General features: G+C 36.2%; 3 protein-coding genes across 3 annotated transcripts; all 3 read left to right on the forward strand.

Moving 5' to 3' along the window:
- The first annotated feature begins 4270 nt into the window (after nt 1–4270).
- Nucleotides 4271–5923, forward strand: LOC5574847 (clavesin-2). Its single transcript, XM_001661617.2, has 2 exons — nt 4271–5137; nt 5210–5923. Exons 1-2 carry the CDS (start codon nt 4409–4411, stop codon nt 5441–5443), a joined length of 963 nt encoding a protein of 320 aa, XP_001661667.2. The 5' UTR covers nt 4271–4408; the 3' UTR covers nt 5444–5923.
- A 759-nt stretch (nt 5924–6682) lies between these two features.
- LOC5574846 (alpha-tocopherol transfer protein-like) lies at nt 6683–8120 on the forward strand. Its single transcript, XM_001661618.2, has 2 exons — nt 6683–7435; nt 7500–8120. Exons 1-2 carry the CDS (start codon nt 7052–7054, stop codon nt 7773–7775), a joined length of 660 nt encoding a protein of 219 aa, XP_001661668.2. The 5' UTR covers nt 6683–7051; the 3' UTR covers nt 7776–8120.
- Nucleotides 8121–18919: 10799 nt separating this feature from the next.
- On the forward strand, nt 18920–20464 carry LOC5574845 (clavesin-1). The gene is made up of 2 exons (XM_001661619.2): nt 18920–19798; nt 19872–20464. The coding sequence occupies exons 1-2, from the start codon at nt 19112–19114 to the stop codon at nt 20133–20135; spliced, it is 951 nt and encodes a 316-aa protein (XP_001661669.2). The 5' UTR covers nt 18920–19111; the 3' UTR covers nt 20136–20464.
- Nucleotides 20465–21163: the final 699 nt, after the last annotated feature.

Consider the following 21163-nt stretch of genomic DNA (forward strand, 5'->3'; position numbering starts at 1 on the left):
GTTGGCAGTGTTGCCAAAAATGCTTATTATCAAATAAAAGGCATTTTATCTTGTTAGTATTGGGTAATATATTCAAATTATGATAACATTCAGATTTTCAAGACATATTTCACATATTTGACAACACTAATTTGATGCTCTCTAGCTCGATGTTAACTGTTTTTATTTCTCATGCAAGTTTACTTATAGGTATTTCACTGAACAGCTAGAAAGTTAATTAACAAGTTTACCTCTCCAACTCGATATTTGCGTAACAAGATTCAAATATCCTCCAAGTGTTGAAGAATTTCATGATTTTGAATCTTAATATTATAGTCATAGCAGTGGCTTACCCAGAAAAACACTCAAGGGATGGGGTTATTTTTTTCCGATAGTAATAACACATGTTAAATAACACTGAATTGTATAAACGTACACAGGTTATTGATGAAATATTTATGCCTTACATAATTTCGTGAACGATGTAAACCAAGATGTTTTTTTTACTAAGATTGGGTTCGCTAAAGACTGTTTAGTCATACACATTTTTATGTTTATTTATTCCCTCGAAACAACAGGATTTCTGCATACAATGTAGAATTTTCTTAGGAAAATGCTTACATGTAAGCATCTTTGGCGATTTCTTGTGATGCAATAAAATGATATTAGAAAAAAATATGAGAGTTTCAAGAAATGCATCATCATATCCATATTTTACACCATGTTTGTGGCGGTGTTCTCAACATTTTCAAATGTTTCAAATTATAAAAAATCAATAAAATGTAAATTTCAATCGAAATATGACACTTATAATGTATATCTACAAAGAAATTGAATATTTTTAAAGATTTGAAAATATGTGCAATGTTTCTTCGGATAAGAAAAATCGAACATTTTTACTATTTGTTTAAATAATTTATAATAAGTCTACAATTCCTTAAATGGTTCAAACTTGTAAATCACACTTAAACAATTGTATGAGCACAGTACAACATTTGACTCAATATTATTAACTTTTGTGTATAATGTACAAGGAAAATAAAAAATACGTTCTCGCGATCAGTATCATCGATTTCGCTTCATCGATTTTCTATTTAGCTAATTTCTCGGTCGGGCGACTCTTTTCGACTGCTATTTTTCTATATTTGAAAGACTTAAAACATTATTTCGTAAATAAGCAGGCATTTTGATTTTGATTGGTTTAAAAAAATGTTATTCAAATCAACATAACGACAGTACAGAACAGACAGACAGAAGCAGTCTACTTTTTACGGATCAATTCAAAGTTGATTGTGATAAGTTTTGAGACAAAGTAGCAGAGTACAAAACAACGCGTGACCGATTCGTTTGAGGTTCGATATTTAACTGTCATTATTTGCTTGTTCTGACTATGTGTGATAGATTTTCAATAGTGCAATCGTATTTATCGGCACACAAACTTAATGTTATCGGTTATCGTTGTGATAGATGACATTTTAAATTGAATTGAAAATATTTGTAAGGGTTATGAGTGTTTGGGAAAATATGTTAATTAATAGAGAGGTTAATTATTTTTTACCGCTTATAAAATTTTCAAACTTTTTTGTTTCTCGCACCATTTCTATTTTTTCCATTCTATTTTTGCACCATTTTTTCACAATACCTCAAACAACTCTTCTAGTTTAAGAATCCGTGTCGACAATAATCATTGGTGATCTAGTTTTGAAGATATTCCGATGTTGCTTGGGGACCGACATTCTCCATATAGAATGTCTTTGGCCACTTTGTTTTTGGCCAATTAATAAAATAATCAAATAATAATAAATTTATAAAATATATCGTTTTACAAAATATATAGCCTAAATATAAAATTTTTGTCCAGATATCGTATTTGATTGATTTTAAATTGAAATAAATCAAGTAGAATTAAAAATCTTTATTTCCTTTCGACGGAATAAGATTATTGTTTTGTAATAGTAATATTCTCCCGACAACATTACGCTTAAATAGCCGACATTTCTGGCAGGAATTTAAAAGGATCCAAACGATTTTTTAACGTACTTCGTTGATGGCCATTTGGTGCTGTTTTTCTATTTTTATTTTCTTTCAATCTTTTACACTGTATTTTTCTGATATTCCAACGTAGTTTATGAAGATAGTACAGGAGGTTGCCTAATTCTTTTATAATCTATAAGGGAAAATCAATTCACTCTATGTGAGCCATCAAACTTAAAAATGGGCAAATTTTCGATGTTTCTACTTAATGTTTATAAATTTTGTAAAATATTATATTGCTGTTTGCATTTGAGGTACAAATCTTGACTAAACGTCCTCCAAATGCGGTAACACAAAACAATCAAAGGACACCTAGCAACGATTCTATAAATCACCGCCGCCCTAGCAAGAAAAATCTATCTTTGACATCGCATTTCTTGTGACAAATCTTACCGCGTTTGGTGTTCCCGCATTTGATATTTGCATTTCAAACGCACACAGCAATACCAATGATTTAATCCTGGTTGAAAAATAATCAGCAGAGTTTGTATAATCGTTTTTAGAAAATTTCTACTAAATGTCTATATTAAAATTAAGACGCTGCGATTTGAACAAAATACATAGCCACATAACAATCTCAGCCGTTTCATATTTCTTCAAAAATCTTTTATTTTTACCTGGATGTTGTCCAGAAACCACGCATTAGTCCCTATAACGCAAACCTCAAACAGATTCCTCTGTTATGGTCTTATCATACCATACAAATCCATACAATGGCCTCGAAGAAAAATAGCAAAACAATTAACGTTTGTAATTTTTCAACCGACTTAACCCAGATTTCAGGATGTCACCTAGCTCATGAACGGAAACTTGCTCAAAACAAGTGGAGTATGACTGCTTTAGTTGTTTTTTCCAATCAAACTTATTTAATTTGTGATTGTATGAACAGCAGTGAAGTTAAAAATATGGTGTTAAAAAATCGACTAAATTATCGCATGTACTTAAACCGATATATCTCAGCATATTTGCGGATGCAAAAACTTTTGGTAGCACATGAAAGCGTGGAGTCTAGGCTTCCACCTCATACTGGTTGCAAGCCGAATACGGAGGAATACCTTAACTTTTAAGGTGAAATAGAAAAATATAGTGAATATTACTGGTACATTGTAAAATTAATGCTAAAATTTGAAATTAACGTTATTTTTATACTAGACATGTGAAAATCACTTAATTTGCTTTCCACAATAATTTTTCTTGCCATTTTTCCCCTTAAACCAAATTTTCTTAAGATAGGGTGAAATTTTAGTTTTACAGTTGAGACAATATTGAGTCCCATAAAGTGCAATAAAATAATGTAATTAATCAAATAAGATAGTTAGTATACAATCACACATGTTCTCAATAATGAGTAATTCATCTCAATAATTCATTTTATTGAAAATAGGTTTTTGGACTTTAATCGCGAAATTTTGATTTCTGGCCCATAGTGCCCTGTTATGGTTTATGTCCGTTGGATCCTATAAATTATATATTCACATTATAACATTTTGGAAAATATGAAGAGGTTTTGTGCTTCTTTGAGAGAGATTTCTACAGAAATCACTCAAAGGGGTTTTCGCTCTTCCAATTTTTTGTTAAATAAATAAGTACAGTTAACGCTCCCTTACTCGATATTCTGTATCTCGATATTTCCCCTAACTCGATGGAATACGCGGTCCCTTCAATCTAGCATACTTTGATCCCTCTGTAAGTTGATACCTCTCTAACTCGATGTTCCCTTACTCGATGCGATCTGTTTCAGTTTCCTATGCAAGTCTACCTCTCTAACTCGATATTTCCATGAAAATTTTCAAATTTTCACCAAATGTTATTAAATTTCATAAATTTGATAATAATGATTATAGTGATAATAAAATGAAGATTGACAAGTTATTTCAGGGTGATAAAAAATTGAATTTTTGAAGGCTACGCAAAAAGTGTCACGTTGTTAAATGTACTAAAAATTTACTATTTTTCATGTTTAATTTACTATTTTGAATGTACTTTTTCAAAATAATCAAATTTCAAAAATTGAAAAAAATGTGTTCTGTATCTCGATACCTCCCTAATTCGATGGTCCCTTCAATATCGAGTAAGGGAGAGATGACTGTATTAACAAACAGTATTTTCCTCGCTTGAATCGTTTGCAGAATTCATGTGGATGGCCCCATAATCATGCAAAATTATTGTTTCGAAAAGTTGAAAAAATGGGCATGAACAAAAATCAATTTTCGAGAAAACTTCAATATTTATACTGTTATCAATGATACCCCGTGTTACGGTACAGAGACATATCTACCTACTCGTCGTTTCTTCCGCGTTGAAATCGCCTTTTCCACGGGCAGCGAGCTTTCCTTCATACAACTACAGTTCACATTGAACCACGCGCGCTGCACCATTCGTCATCGTCGTCGCCATGGCCAGTAAGGAATCAGTCGGTTACAGTGTGGAAAAGTGTCCCAAGGAATATCAACCCTACAGTTGTAATCTAACAGATCGCGAACGAAGTCACGCCAAAGATCAGCTGGGAGAAGATGACGCAATCCGGGAACAGGCCTTACAAAATATGCGGGAATGGATCGCCACTCACCCGCACATTCGAAAGTGTCGAACAGATCCAACCTTTCTCTTACGGTTTTTGAGGGCGCGAAAGTACAATTTGGCGGAAGCATGCGAAACCCTGGAGCGATACCTCTCGATGCGACAAGTGTTCCGAATTTGGTTCGAGACTTTGGACCCCGAGGACAAGTACATGAAGCAGCTGCTGGCTACGGAAGGGGCTCTTCCGCTTGGAGTTGACAAGCACGGACGAATGATCGCTCTGGTCAAGGTTCGCAACTTCGATGCCACCAAGTACACCTGCCATCACTTGGGGCGATTTACGCATATGGCAATGGAGGCGTTCTATGACGATGAACAGGTTCAAATTGGCGGAGGTGTGGCGATCATCGACTGTCAGGACGCCACAATGGCCCATTTCACGTTGTTCAAGCTGTCCGACATTCGTAACTTCATGGAATGTTTGAAGCATGCACTTCCCGTACGTGTCCAGGAGGTGCACCTGATCGGTCTACCGCGCATTGGAGCAGCAATCGGTGATCTCATCCTCAATTTTGCCAGTGCCGAGATGAAACGTAGAATCAATGTATGTTGTTGTGTGTTGTTAGATTGACGAGTGATGTTTCTAGATAATGTATCGGACTGATTTATTCAACAGTTTCACGCAAACCTGTCGGACGCCCTCAAGCTGCTGGATGTGCAACTGTTGCCGGTGGAATACGGTGGCACGCAGTGTGCAAGGGAAGTTACCGAGCGTTTGAGGGATCGGTTGGCGGCCAGCAGGGAAGTTTTGTTGCTACTGGACGAGCTGGAGATCGATGGAGCGCCCTATGCTGGGTTCTGGAACCAGGGCAAAGACGAGGACGTGGAGTTTGGGATGGAAATTGACTGATTTAATTGTTTGCTAACAACCGGCCAGTGAATTTACACAGATTTCAATCGCTGAATTAATTGTTGATAGTTGTTCTATATTCAAATCGTAATGCGACTCAATTTTTATAATGAATAGTTTGATACTACAATTCGTCTAAGCTTCCGACTCTTGAACAAAAAAATCTATAGTTTACACTCCTTTTGAGCTCGATAAGCATACTTAAAGTGATGTGAAATGAAAACGTTTACAGAGAATGAAAATATGCACTATAAACAAATTGTAATCTATTTGAATGATCTAAAATCTTCAACTGATCAAAGTTTTGAATTCAAGGAACGGATTGGCAATCGTGACTCATATTTATAAGTTTAATAATTCAATTTTATTGTTTGAATTTTGATATGATGTTCAGGTAGGTACTTTTCAATACTCAGAATCGATGAACGTAAAATAAATATTGATTATACTAGAAAAAAAGATAATCACGGTTGAATAGTTTTTATGTATTTTTTACCTTTTTCAAATAATCCTGAATGTCCATAAGATTCTTTACAAAATATCTGAAGCTTCTGTTTGAAATGTGTTGCAAAGGTACACGCTGCAAACACTTAAGAAATTTGCTTTTAACAATCGTATCAAATTATCGATATTCCGAACTTCAATGTTGATTGATTGATGTCTAAAACCAATATTAACGAAAAAAAAAAAATGCCAAAGAATTTGACACCTACCATTTGAAAGATCTATATACAAGCATCTCCTCCTTGAATTTGAAAATATTCTAACGAGGGAATCGAAATTTAAAGTAATTTGAAGGTTTTGAGCTGTTTTGTAAGGGATATTCACATGCTTCAAAATATTCCCCAACGGTGCATCATTAAAGCAAAAAAAAAATATCATTTTTTTTTATTTCATATTCAATATCATGAAAATTTTCTAGGAGACTATGAGAGGGGTCACCAAACTAAACTCCCTCCCCCCAACTATTTCAAAGGAAAAGAAGAAAATTAAGCTACCATATGTCCGCCTAAAGTTTAAGCCTTAAACAAAAGCATCTTTACTGTTGCTAGGTATTTAATTACCTATTACACTTGTAAAATACATACAAACATAGACACGTAATGCAGTTAATACAATTAACCCTGATTAAACATGTGCATCCTATGAAAACAACGATCGTTCACAGTGGAAAAAGCCAAAACCGGTTTCGGCTCTAATGCGCATACAGATTTGCACTTGCTCTGTTGTTTTGCACATTTAATCAGTCTCATTCCGGCAGCATCCGTTAACGCATCATGAAGCCACCGGGGGTGGAAAAATGTCCCACTGTATACGAAGACTACGAATTTTCCCTCTCCGAGTCGTATCGGAAAATAGCTCAAAAAGAGCTTCACGAATCCGAAGAGATTCGTACGCAAGCTTTGCGCCAAATGCGTGAGTGGATCGCGAAAAAACCCTGCCATCCTAAAGTGTCGACCGGATGGATCGTTTCTGTTGAGATTCTTAAGAGTGCGGAAGTTCAATCATGTGGCCGCGTGTGAAAATCTGGGACGTTATCTAGTGCTCCGACAAAAGTTCGCTGAATGGTTCCAAAAGTTGGACGTGAGCGAACCTTGGGTGGATGAGATGATCGACGACTGGCCCATTTTGCCGCTAGGATACGACGATCGAGGACGATTAGTGATCATGATCAAGATGGGCAATTTCAAAGTGGAGCGGTTCAACAACGTTGACCAAATCCGGATGATGATGATGATATTGGAAAGTTACTACGAGGAGGAGAAGATGCAGGTCGCAGGGTGCGTTTACGTGTTCGAGGATACCGGGTTGACGATGAGTCACGTCGCTCAATGGTCCTTGACGGATATCAAGAATTTCGTAGACGCTGTGAACCACACCATTCCGATGAGGATCAAAGAAGTACACGCGGTGAATCTACCGAGGTATGCGGTGGCTGTTGCGGAGTTGTGTTTGGGGTTCGCAAGTGCAAAACTAAAAGCTCGAGTGCATGTTAGTACAGAGAATTAAGTGATAATGTGTTCTTGATTATTAATGTTCACCATTCCCGATGCAGTGTCATCGTACCATGGAGTCGCTGACGAAAATGGTGGCGCAGTCCATGTTACCCAAGGAGTACGGTGGAGAAGCTCCCATAGCCGACTTCAAGAAGCAGCTTCGAGAACGTTTGACCAAAAATCGTGATATCATTTTGGGACTGGATCAAATGGAAGTTGATCAGTCCAAGTACGCAACGTTGTGGAAAGACGGAGGTCCGTCTGGGGATGGTGCTTGCGGTACGAGGGATACCTTCGGAGTAGTGGGAAGCTTCCGAAAGCTGAATGTTGATTAAGTAGGTTGTAAATTTATTGAAATCAAGTTGAATAAACTGGCGAATTGCGTGCTTCGTGTAATCATTGGCATTCTTTACGTTAATGGCCGGAATGGCCAGAGGTATACAGTGGTCCTTGACGAGATAGGCGTATCCTTGACGGGATTCTGGTAGGATACATCACACCAGCCAAGAGGACGAATTCATAGGCAAAGCACGGAAGGTCTTGATAATACACTTCTACTAAATTTAACGGATACCAGTCTCTTCATTTATTCATATTGATGTCCATCGTTCGTTTTGTCTTGGTTAGATTTGCCGATTATTGTAATGTTGATTTGTGTCATTTTCGTTTTTAAGAACTGGGATCAACACATAAAAAACCAACGTCAAGCAAATTGTAGTTCGGTCGAACCGTTGAAACGGGTTGAGGTTGAAACTGTGATTCAGAACGGGAATCACCAGTTCCAACATAGGGTCAAAAACGAATTCGACTGCTACCTATGAAGACAAACAGACGTAACACTAGAGTTATTTTCATCGTAGAGTAAAATAGGGCACAATTCTCAGGTTTAGTATCATACAAGTGTCTGCAAAGATCGACTTCTTTTTGTCGACTTTCCCAATCGACTAATATACGAAGTTCAATCAATTTTACTAAAAAATGTTCGATTCAATATGACAAGGGACGATGAGAACTATCTACTAAATCAAGAATAACAGCCAAAAACAGTCACCCGCGCATGTAATTAGCAAAAGAGAAATTTGATCACTGCAGATACGCCCTTATGATATTGAACGCAAGATTTATAGTATTTTGTAGTTACTCAACGGCTCACTTGCGGCCCTCGTATCGTTTTTGTTGTTCGCACAACTATATTTTGAATTGGTAGTTATGATGGCTGCCACGTCGGTTTTTCTGTGCTACGATCATTGCGGAGGATGTAAACTGTGCTCTGCATTGTTCTACATTGCTCCGTGGTGCATCTTCGAGGGACTAGACAATTCTAATCGCTTTGTAAGGCGAAAGTGTAGTCACTACGCTACTCGGCTCTTTATTTAATCTTTGTTAGACACTGGAAATCAATCTTTCATCTCTTCCCCTAATTTCTCAATAGTGGATAGAGGATTGTTACTGCCTGTTGCTAGTAATGCTCCTGCTAACCCAATTATCTTTCTATGTTGTGCTCATAAGCCCACAACTTGGTTGTAACCTTTTCGCACTTTTTGCCATTCAAATTTAACAATTATCTTATTTCAATAGCATTTACTAACCTTGTATCTACAAATCTTATACTAACCCAACACCCCTTGAAACCAGATACGTGACTGTTCCTTCTACAAAAAAGATGAATTAAACATACAAAACATGTAATAAACGGGAACGAACTAGCTGTGGTATTATACTGTACAGAGGATTCAAAATAAAATTTTGAAAATAATTATTAACTTGCTTTCCTGATACCAAACTAATGAATTATCGAAAAATTGTTTGGCGTTATTAATTTCTGCTGACTTTCTAATACTAGCATCTCTAGCCATTCGCTTAATGTCAAATTTCAAAAATGTATGTAACCATGAAAATGCTTTTAAAATTAAAGCAGAATGGCACTTTTTCCCAACCTCACACGGAAAAGGTCCTTGTGATGGTATCGGTGGCAACATTAAGCGAATGGCTAGAGATGCTAGTATTAGAAAGTCAGCAGAAATTAATAACGCTAAACAATTTTTCAACTGGGCTGTGTCTATGCAACTGAAAATGACTATTTAGAGGCTGAAAAATTTCTTCAGGAAAGATTTTCTAACCTTGTTCCAATTCCTGAAACAAAAAAATATCATTCATTTATACCAAAAGACGAACGAAGCATTTTTGCTAGTGAATTCTCAGATGCACATGAAAACCAAGAAAATACACTGAGAAATAAAAATAGTCACAAAATTACTAAAGTTTATGCATTAATGACTATTTTCTATCTGCCTCTCTTTCATTCTGCTGTAAATTTTCACACTAACTGTCATTTCGACTGGGTTCATGCTTAGCGATGCTTCAACCAGGGTGAATTGACAAATAGGAATAAAATTCCCTGCAGGATAAAAGAGAAGCAGATAGAAAATAGTCACAAATTACTAAAATTTAGTCATTTTGTGACTTCCCGCGTTTCTGAGTGTACAGCATGCTTTGTTCTTAATAATACAAAGAAACGAAAATCTTCTAGCGTTAGCAACCAAAGACAATCTTCCCGGTTGAAAAAATAGATAGTATTAAGATGAAAATGTAAGTTATATACTGAATAATTGAGTAAATAATATAAAAAAAATGATTATAATCTTATTTGTTCCATAGAAAAGAAAGAATCCCTTTTCAGTGTAATGAAAAATTGAGGCAGAAACAATTTTTTTTTTCAATTTTTCTTAGCGGTGTAATTTTTTATGAAAAAAGATATGGGATTGGTTTTAATGATATTCCGACCTATACTTCATTAAAACCAATCCCATATCTTTTTTTCAGATGTTTTAGGAAATTTGCAATTGCTTCGATAAAAAATCTTTGTTTTTTCGATGCTTCGATTGAAATATGGGTTTCCAAAGAAAAGGCTTATATGGTCCGATTAAATCTTATTGAATTACCTTCTCAAAAATATTATTTTGAAAGTTTTCCACTAATTGGAACATAGTTTTTCCGGCTTTTCTTTACGAATTTTCTCAACGGTGGAAAATTTTGTGGAAAACTTTTTCCAGTTAATATTTTTTTTTTTATTCCTGAGAAAATTTGCTTTCATTTTCATAAACAAAAAAACTTTGTTTCTATTATGCTTCGTTCTTGAGTTAGGATTTTACAAAGTAAGTAGTGTCAGTGGAAAACAAAAAAAATCCAACTGAGTTTTCTGGGAAAATAGGCGACCCTGAATTTTTCTCAATTTTTTTTATTCATATATTGATGAGCTCTGCCAGTGGAAAAAGTTTCATGAAAATCTGAGACCTTTCGGCCCAAACCCGTACGGAAATAAAAAAAAATCCCCAGCTCCCAGATGGTCAAAAATGCTTCGATCGAGATTTCTAAACTAAACAGCTGAAAACAGGTACGTTGAAATGATTTATTATACAAAAGTGATAATGACTTCAAAACAGTCTTGTGTTAATCAATCCGCCTCAATTTCTGGCAGTACGCTGCAGATAACGTACGGCTGTTATATAGAGCAGATCCAATGTTTTTAGGAGAGTTACGGCCAAGAAATCATTAAATTGTTGAGTTGTCGTGAAGTGCTTTAATTGAATTCCAGACAATTGATTAGAAGAGTAGCGAACGCTTGAAATAAATTTATTGATAAGTTTGAGCTATTTTCTGTCATGTTACAAAAAAGTTCACGTCAAGTTCGGTTTGTACTTTAAACGATCTTTGTTTGGACTTTCAGGTTTCTAATATTATAATCGGTACATCTTTGAGCATTAAGTACCGTTGACATACATGCGATCTTATTAATCAGCAATAAAGTTCCACGGAACTAGATCTATTCTAATTGCGAACTTCTGAGTTCGATTGTTAAGTTATACCAGAACTTTTGGTTGCATGGGTGGTTAGGTTGCAGAAGTTGAAAATCTTATTTACGCCGTTTTGTAAATCCTGAAATTAAACGATCTGAAAATGAAAAATCGAGTTGGTTTAAGCGGAACGTGTAGAATTTCGTCTGCGAAACACGTACACTTTCGCCACAAGGAATCGGGTTGGAATTCATAATTTTGTCTTATGGAACCAAAATTAGAAAACAAAAAAAAATGTTCATGCGGCAACCTGGAATCGAACCAAGAACATTGCGATCTATAGGCCCGGGCGTATACCACGCGCCTATCGACGCCTTGATGTGGAGTGATGCTAGAACGATACATAAAGCGTTCGCATTGTAATAATCTTTCCACCTTTCATAAGGCAAAATGTAAGAACTTCGATAGTCCAGTTCGCTGCGTGTAGGATTGATGAAGTAAGTTTGTTTATTTTTCTGATTTGAGCCTTTTTGAATAAGTTTTCGAGAAATTATGGAAATACGCATTGAAACGTGAAGTAGGGTAACGGTCGTATTTTAGAGCCTCTACAGTCAATTTAGATTACCGACTTTGGTGAAATGTTACTGGGTTTTTCAACTACGGATTTTTTGGTATTTGTTTACGATTACACAGCGTAACAAAAATGGCATTTCTCGGTGTCCCAAAGATCAAATTATGTGTCTCCAGTAGATTTTGGGTTGTTGAATCTGACGCCGTTCTCAGAAATGTTCCAGAACGTCACAATTTTTAGCTTTAGGTCACCAAAATTGTATTGTATAAATCGCTATTTTCATTGACTTTTACATGAAATTTAAGGTATGATTTATCAAACCTTTTTGTAATTTAATCCACCATGCATGCAGAATATGACTCTAACTTACATTTTAGATATAATTGGGTTAAAAGTGCACGATTACATTTAGGTTAAATCGATTTTTTCAACATACTGCAGTCTCTATACAAAATTTTTCTTTTCTCTTGTATTGGAAATAGCAACCCTTGATTAAGTTAATAGCAGTATTTTGGTGCTTGAGACAAAAACGTGTGATGGAAATTACCGACTTAGTCAGTAAAATTGTAGAACGTTTTTACTGGCTTTTCCACTTTCCCTTTGCTCCTCCGGACTCAAAAAAATCAATACAAATTAAAAACCCAATTGGCATGGACATATCGCTTATTAAACAATCTTCGGTAAGGTCTTATCTCAATGGAAGTAATCGAAAAATGTGTGACATGATCATTATTATTTTGTTGATTTTCATACAAGAGCTTACCTACCTTTGAGAGATACGCGTATTTCGACCACCACTTGCAGTCTTCTTCAGTGTCAGTTACTCGTATCCACTAGTCACGAATAAGATGTAAACAAAACGATCAGCTGATGGTGATGACAAGGCTGCAACAAATTTTGTTCGCAGCTTTCCAAAAGTGACGTCAGTGACGAGGTTGGCATTGCACATCTACCACTTCAAAACTGATGTTATCACAAATACTAATTTAATGTTCGCCCGCACCTCTAAATACCCCACATCGGTCGTGGTGGCTCAGAACCTTTACAGACCCTACGTTCCGATTAACGCGTTCTGGTCTGACCTCGTTTTTTCCCCCCGAAAATCAACCGATTTCTTTCCGACACGAGGTAATCGCAGTTTAAATCGTTCCCTGTTTCCACTACACTCTTGATATTCGTTCCCTACTAATGCGTTCTCATATAATCCTCACCGGTGTAGTAGTTCGTACGCTCTCGATCGCCACCCTTCTCTCGATGATCGCATATTATATTATGTATCCGGTAGAAATCAAGACCAACATTTATTTATAATTATTGTTTTCTCGGGCCCCGTGCGTCGCAGCTAATATGTGAATAGTGCGCAGTGTTCATAAAAATCGTAAGAATGCAGCGCCACACTAAAAAACTGATTTCAAAATCGCGCGAGTTGAGGCGCGTCGCGAATCTCACTGGCGCGATCCGGTTTGGTGGCGGTGCGACAATACATAGGGCCCATTCATAAATTTCATAACGCTGAAGGTGGTGGGTGGGTGTCCTTAGGGTGGGTGGGTGTCGAAAATGACCATTTTTGGCGTTATGAAATTTGTGAACAAACCCATACATACGGTACGTTTGCCAATCACCCGAGGCCGATTTCGCGCTAAGCCTCTCGCTCTTTACTGGCACGACGGCGAAGCATGCATATCGACCCGAACACAATACAAATCCTCAAATCGTAGGAGAACGCTCTCTGCGAGATATTTCTTTGAACGGCTATTCTTGTCGCTACTTCTCTCGTTTCATTTTTCTTTAGGTAACAGATATTGTAGCGTGCTCCCATTTATTTTGAAACACGCTAAAACTCGCAAATCATGTTTCGACGCTATTCGACCCAAGCTTTATCTACTATAATACATAGTCCAAAATACTTCGAAAGTAGTTCAATTATGAAGCACTGTTTTTTACAATTTTGGACATCCAATACATTTTGAAAGTTAAAGAAACTATTGGTTTGAAATGCTCGCGCATGTCTAATCAATCGATTAACAAAAAACGGATAAAAAATAGTGTTGGCATTTGAAAAATTTCTGTCGGGCTCAATTTCTGTATGAAACGTGTTGTAACGGTTGTATGGAAGAACCGATCGTATTAAATAAATTTTAGTTAAAATAAAGACATTGTCTATGTACAAACGGTTATTGCAAGTGTGAAACAGTCCCATCTTTCCAAATAACTTGCGAATTGAAGTTGATCTTTCGATTTGAATGGAGAAATTTGTTGGAAAATGTCCCAGCAGTTCCAAAATATATATGCCAACATTTTTCCCAATAAGCAATATTGTCGATCGATCAACGATCAACTGATGGAACATACACTTCGTAGTTGCTACTCCGTGATCAATCAGGATAGTGATATTGCACAGAGAACCACTCAGATGAAGCTTGGGTTTTAGCTTTTTTCCATCTTCAATATACAATCACACTATCCTTGATATTTTTCGATTGATAACGGCGCCGGCCACGTCCTTATGTCCACCGGGGAGAGGAAGGAAGTTAATTAGTTAGCTGTTGTTACTAGAAAACCGGAGAATCTCCTGCATTTCCCACAGCTACCTTGGAGGTAGGAGTGCTTTAGTGATGAATGAGGTATTCGACCGTATGGATACCACTGTGGTAAGCGGTTAAGTCGATATGATTTGATATATTCAATTCTAGCGATGATGTTTGCGCCATAATGACGCAGAGAGATAGAGAAAGACAGCTATTAGAAAGAGTGTTACAAATATGTGAAAGGGACGGGCCTGGGATTGAACCCACGACCTTCTGCTTGCAAAGCAGAAGCGATAGCCATTAGACCACCAACCCCGTCTTTTTCCCAATAAGCAATATTGTATGGAGATTCTGTATTTTTCACAGTAATTCGCTAACTAAATTCAGTTAAACATGCCTTAAATAAACAAAATTTAAAAATTAAACTATCAAGGATCAAAACTATCTTTAATTATAACAAATATAATTATTTGAAGCATATTAGATTATACTGGCCCAGCTCTGTATGGGAGAAAAAATAAGCTCAAAGGGTCCACGGGTCACCCCAGGTTTGTGACCTTCTGCAATCGAGTTCGATACGATATCAACTAGAACTTTTCACATTCTGGCTTGATTGAACGTGATGAACTAATTTATACAATTAAAGCATACCAGAATGTTGATTCTAAATACATTGGAACCGAGTATTCCCTGCAAACCTTAAATCGAAAGCGCCAGCTCATAAATCATTGTACATCATAGATCGAAACGTGGATAAAACCATGGAAGTTATAGCAAATAATGAATATTATGTAGATATATCAATAAATGTCTAATTACGATGCGCAGTTTCAAACATGAAGGACACGACGCCTAATAAACGCAAAATCGTTATGACAACTTATTCCCGCCACACTAATGACTCGATTCAATGCAGAGCAGTTCGATTTCCACATAGAATAAATTATTATAATCATTACCGAAAACATTTTCTATTGTTACAATTGATGTAACACTGAATCGCAGACATTGTGAATGAACGGACTCATGTGCGTTGATAGTTCAAGTGCATCTGGGATTGTCATGGCAGCCCGGCTCGTAGTCTGATCTGCTCAGGCCGACACGCTAAAAGTTAAACAGAATATGCGATTGAGATAAGCGCCACCATGACCGTAACTAGGCCCTAGCTAGGGGGAGCACGAGAGGCGTTGTCAGAGAATTAAGCGTTGCCTTGTGCTTATATACATTTGCAGAATACTTCCGATTATTGGAATTTTCATAGGAATTTGTACTGTAAATATTTTCGAACTTTCCTCTCGGAAAAACCAAAAATCGATTCCTGCAGAAATTACTCCAGGCAACTCTGATGTATTCGATCAGAGATTTTTACAAGAATTAACCTAGGATTTTTTCCTGCTGTTCTCTTAAAAAAAAACTCTGTATAAGATCTCGGCATCTTTCATGAAATCTTAGGGAAAAATAATATAAGAAATGAGCCAGAAGAATCTTGTGATGTAATTTGATTTCATATAAGAATTATATCCATAGATAAAAAAAATTGTTTTCTTAGGATTCTTCCAAATATTCAAACATGATTTTTTTCCACAAATTTACACTTTTCCATAGTTATTTCAGACATTTTTTTTCATGACTTCATCTAATGCTTCATTTAGGTTTTTCTAAACACCAGTCTTTCGATTCCGTTGCATGTTTCTGTGGGATGAGCGGCGGCAACAAAACCTATCGTGTTCGGTTCACGTAGTGCGAGTGCGAAAAGATATTAATTTTCATTCGAAGATGGATTGCCGACTGGCGAGCTCGTTTCATGCTTATGATAACACTTTTTATCATTATGTTACGTTATGAGATAAAATATCAAAATTAGTTTAAAGTAATACTCGTATTTATTTATTATTTATTTCGATCGCATAGGGGGTCATGCACAAATTACGTCACGCTTCTAGGGGGGGAGGGAGTCAAGCCAAGCGTGACAAGCCTTACAAAAATTTTGGAGGACTCATACAAAAAAAAATGTGACAAAGGGGGAAGAGGGGTTCAAAAAAGTTGAAATTTAGCGTGACACAATTTGTGTACCATCCTTAACCGACCAAAGTAGACTCCCAGGTCTTTTTCCTTCCTCACTAATCAACACCTTTCCCTTGATGATTCTGGAGATGCAGAGGTATTCTCGGTCTCTAAAAGTGACAATCACTACACAATAATATTCCTTCCCCATCCCAGCTGACTGTGCTGCTGAAAGCTACTAAAATGTGCACTTCGAGAGTAAGCGGAAAGTCCCATCCCTCATTCATTTGGATCGAAGTGCAATGAGCGGTTCCACAGAAAATGACGACTTTTTTCCCAAATTTCATTTTTATATTTTTTTATTTGGATGAAATTTTGCACATGCTTTCTTTATGCCCAAAAATGCCTTTTTGCATTATCGGCTCGCCATTTTGACTCTAGCCTTACTTTTGAGAAGGGCCTAAGATAAAAATCCTTAATAAGTGTCAAAAAATTATAACTTAGAAACGGTTTGTCCGATCAGTTTGGTACCTTCCGCAAAGTTTTAGGTTATTGTTGGGACTATCTGGAAAAAATATACACTGTAAAAAAAAAATGTTGTAATTTTTTATATATCAATAATAAAGCTTAATAATCAATTTTCTCAAAAATCGTATTTTTGATTTTTTTTATTTTTTTATATGTTAAAGTAGACAAAAAATGAAGTCTTTTGCACAGTGGTTTCAAGATGGAGAAATCATGGACAAAAAAGTTATGATTTTTTAAAAAAAGGTTATGAAAGTACACAAAATTTAAAACAAAAAAGGTATACGGAAAAATCAGACTAACTTTTACCGTTTTAAAGATACAGCGATTTTAATACAAAATTATGATATAATTTTCAATTTTCGGTCATTATAATATAACTTAGAAACGGTTTGTCCGATCAGTTTGGAGTCTTCCGCAAAGTTTTAGGTTATTGTTGGGACTATCTGGAAAAAAATATACACTGTAAAAACGTTGTAATTTTTTATATATCGAAAATAAAGCTTAAAAATCAATTTTCTCAAAAATCGTATTTTTGATTTTTTTATTTTTTTTATATGTTAAAGTAGACAAAAAATGAAGTCTTTTGCACAGTGGGTCAAGATGGAGAAATCATGGACAAAAAAGTTATGATTTTTTAAAAAAGGTTGATTTTTCAATATGGTCTAAATAAACTTTTTGAATGCTTTTCGACCCGATTTTATGAAAGTACGCAAAATTTTCAACAAAAAAGGTATATGAGAAAATTTTGCTAATTGCTACCCGAAACATTTGAAAAGTTTATTATGACCATTTTCAACAAATTCACCTTTTTTTAAAAAACCATAACATTTTTGTCCATGATTTCTCCATCTTGACCCACTGTGCAAAAGACTTCATTTTTTGTCTACTTTAACATATAAAAAAATAAAAAAAATCAAAAATACGATTTTTGAGAAAATTGATTTTTAAGCTTTATTTTCGATATATAAAAAATTACAACGTTTTTACAGTGTATATTTTTTTCCAGATAGTCCCAACAATAACCTAAAACTTTGCGGAAGACACCAAACTGATCGGACAAACCGTTTTTAAGTTATAATTTTTTGAAAATTATTAAGGGTTTTTTTTTCTTAGGCCCTTCTCAAAAGTAAGGTTAGAGTCAAAATGGTGCAAAAAGGCATTTTTGGGCATAAAGAAACCTTGTGCAAAATTTCATCCAAATCAAAAAATACAAAAGTAAACCGACATTCGAATTCAAATGGAACCGCTCCAATGCTAACAGTTCCGATCAATCACTGACTAGCAACCATTGACATGTACCGTCAGTCTATGCTATGCTATGCTTGGCTCATGAGTATTCACCCCTTAACAAACCAAAAAATACACTGTAGGATATCCACCAAAATAAGTATCACTTTTTGGATTGGACAAGTTTCTGCAAGGAATATTCTGAGTAAAAATCCTGGACAAATCTGGAGGAGTTGCTGAAAAAGTTTCGGAAGTATTTATAGAAGAAATTCCATAATGCTCGATGAATTTTCGAAAAATTCTTTGTAAAATCTATAGCGATAACTCTGGTTGAAATTCTGGTGAATTCTTTCAAATTATACTTTAAAAAAGTTCTGAGAAGTTCCTGGAAAATTTATCCTTACTTTTTTAGAGGAATTTCTGAAGAAATCCATTAAGCAATTCTTATATGTACTTCAGTAATTATAATCTGGAAGTAATTCTTATTTTATCTTAAAGATGTCTCTGAAAAAAATTTTGATAAATACTTTGTATGAATTTTATAAGCATTTTGTTTAGGCCCTTTCCAATCTCACCCCGCCCCTCCCCCAACAAATAAAACCAAGACGCGTTTCGGACTCTACTTTGCTATCTGTGAAAAAAAGATATGAATGATCTTCATAGTTTAACATTTCATGCAAAAAGCACGAAGAGGATGCGCATAATGATCGTTTTGCATCTTTAAAATTCGTAAAACAAGTTTGATGTCGCTCGTAGCTTCCAATTGGAAATCCTTGCTACGGCCGTGAGCGCCACTGGACTACCCCTGATCGCCCCCACACTACGATTACCCGATGGCTTCTATAACTCTCGATTACTTGATCTCCTTCGATGGGGAAATACTCGCGATCGCTCAGTGCAAGTGCGGATTAGTTAAATCCCATCTGGCTCTTAGTACGTCGTTGTAATAAGCGAAAAGCGGTTGTTACTTCGTGTTGGTCCGCATCTAATGATCAGTTGTTATATTCAAAAGCTTTGCAATGACCAATATTGATCAGTACAAGTTTGAGCTTTCCGATCAGTTTCGAAACCTGGCTAAGGACGAACTTCGGGAAGATGACAACGTACGACAACAGGCCATGGAACAGCTTAAGGATTGGATCGAGAAAAACCCCTATATCAAAAACTGTCGTACCGATTCCAAATTCTTGCTCAAATTCCTTCGATTCCGAAAGTTTGCAGTCCATCAGGCCGGAGAAGCTATTGAGCGGTATTTGGTTGCGCGAAAACGATTCCCACATTGGTTTCAAAAGCTGGACCCGCGTGACCCTGAAATGCAGGAAATTCTCTCGGATACTCCGTTGACGGCAATTGGTCGCGATGAAGACGGTAGGACCATCATACTGGTTCGCATTAATCGGTATAATCCGGAAGTGAACACCAGTACGACGATTCTACGATTTGTGATGATGATGTTGGAGGTTTTGAGTGAAGATGAAGAATTTCAAATCGCCGGTGTGCGCGTTTGGGAAGATCATACCGACATGTCGCTGAAATTTTTGGGAATTTTCGGTTTGTCGGAAATCAGTGCAATCATGCAGATGCTCACAAAAACCATGCCTTTACGAATTCGACAAATTCATGGAATCAATATGCCAAAGTTTGCGTTGACCATCGTCAACTTTGCACTGACCTTTCTCACTGCAAAGCTACGCGAGAGAATCATGGTGTGTTTTCTAATCTTGATTATTCAACAGATAGCGCATTGCCAATACAACTTTGATTCACCTTTTTTTTCAGTGCCATGCAACGGTTCTAGAAGCGAAACAGCACCTGCAGGAATCTCTCTGGCCCAAAGAATACGGCGGTCCAATCGATGTGGATGCTTTGAATAGGCAAATGCGGCAGAAACTGGAAGAGCGACGTGACTTTCTGCTAGGTTTAGATGACATGGACATAGATGTTGAACATTACGCCCATCTATGGGGAAAGGATTCCGCGGCTTCCAATGCGGAAATCGACTCCGGGATGGTTGGCACGTTCCGAAAGCTAAACGTGGACTAAACGGAATTTAAAGTTATGGATATTTACTATCATATTTTTTCCAGCTAACTAGAAGATCGTCTTTGTTGTCACTTAAAAGTGGATCCTAAAGTTCATATACGCATTTTGCATGCAACATGTTGCATATAACAAGAATGTCCATGATAGTAACATCATATACGATTTTTGTTGGTAGGGTCACGACATAATCCGTAATAAACAAAACCTTAACATTATTCTTGGCCAGGATTTAGATCCGAAACAAGTCAACGGATCTGAAAAAATTAATTTTAAGTACTGTTAAATTTCTAGGGGTTAATACAGAACATTAGATTTGCTTGATGGATAAACAGAGTGTTAATGATTATTCCGAAAGTTATTCATAAACAACATTAATCATGAACTATCAATGCCTCAGACGTAAGCATTTTTTTTAATTCCAAATAAATACCTAATTAATTCGTGATAATTATTTTGTTTTGAAGTATTTTTGCATAATTTATTAACAATTTTAGTATTTTTTTGATTCTGTGCTAATTTTTCTGTTTGGTCATCTGGTTCCAGAGATACTATTATGTTCTTTGTGTTGGTTGAGTTGCATTTTAACATCAAAAAGACTTAGTTTCATCCAGAGGCGCGATCACGTTCAAATCGTGGGAAGCACGAAAGGTGACAATATATTCAAATTTTTATCAAAAACTGAAGATTAAGTTTATATAAAATGTTTAGAATCTTTCGCGAAGACTTAAAAAAATCTTCTTGTTTAAGGTCTGAAAGTTTTGGAAATATGGTCCAAGTGGTTCCGGAGTTATTTCGGTTTGTCTTGGGGTACCAAAATTGGCCACATCATCCTTTCAACGGATATCTCAGGATCCTGATGAGCTAGAAGGTTGGTGTTTTTGGCAAAAATGTTCAGTAGAACAAGGGCTATCTGTTTGGGAATTCGTCCACTACGTGGTGCTAATAACACTTTTTCTTCAACGTTCTATATCTAAAGATTCTGATGAACTAGAAAAGTTATTCAGACAAACGAGGGCTATCTGGCAGTG

Source organism: Aedes aegypti, chromosome 2 (genome assembly GCF_002204515.2).
Source record: "Aedes aegypti strain LVP_AGWG chromosome 2, AaegL5.0 Primary Assembly, whole genome shotgun sequence".
NCBI lineage: Eukaryota > Metazoa > Arthropoda > Insecta > Diptera > Culicidae > Aedes > Aedes aegypti.

Coding starts and splice junctions, on each gene's coding strand:
- LOC5574846 (XM_001661618.2), top strand. CDS start 7,052: ATGATCGACGACTGGCCCATTTTGCCGCTAGGATACGACGATCGAGGA. Junction 7,436..7,499: donor AACTAAAAGCTCGAGTGCAT/GTTAGTACAGAG, acceptor TTCCCGATGCAG/TGTCATCGTACCATGGAGTC.
- LOC5574845 (XM_001661619.2), top strand. CDS start 19,112: ATGACCAATATTGATCAGTACAAGTTTGAGCTTTCCGATCAGTTTCGA. Junction 19,799..19,871: donor AGCTACGCGAGAGAATCATG/GTGTGTTTTCTA, acceptor CTTTTTTTTCAG/TGCCATGCAACGGTTCTAGA.
- LOC5574847 (XM_001661617.2), top strand. CDS start 4,409: ATGGCCAGTAAGGAATCAGTCGGTTACAGTGTGGAAAAGTGTCCCAAG. Junction 5,138..5,209: donor AGATGAAACGTAGAATCAAT/GTATGTTGTTGT, acceptor TTTATTCAACAG/TTTCACGCAAACCTGTCGGA.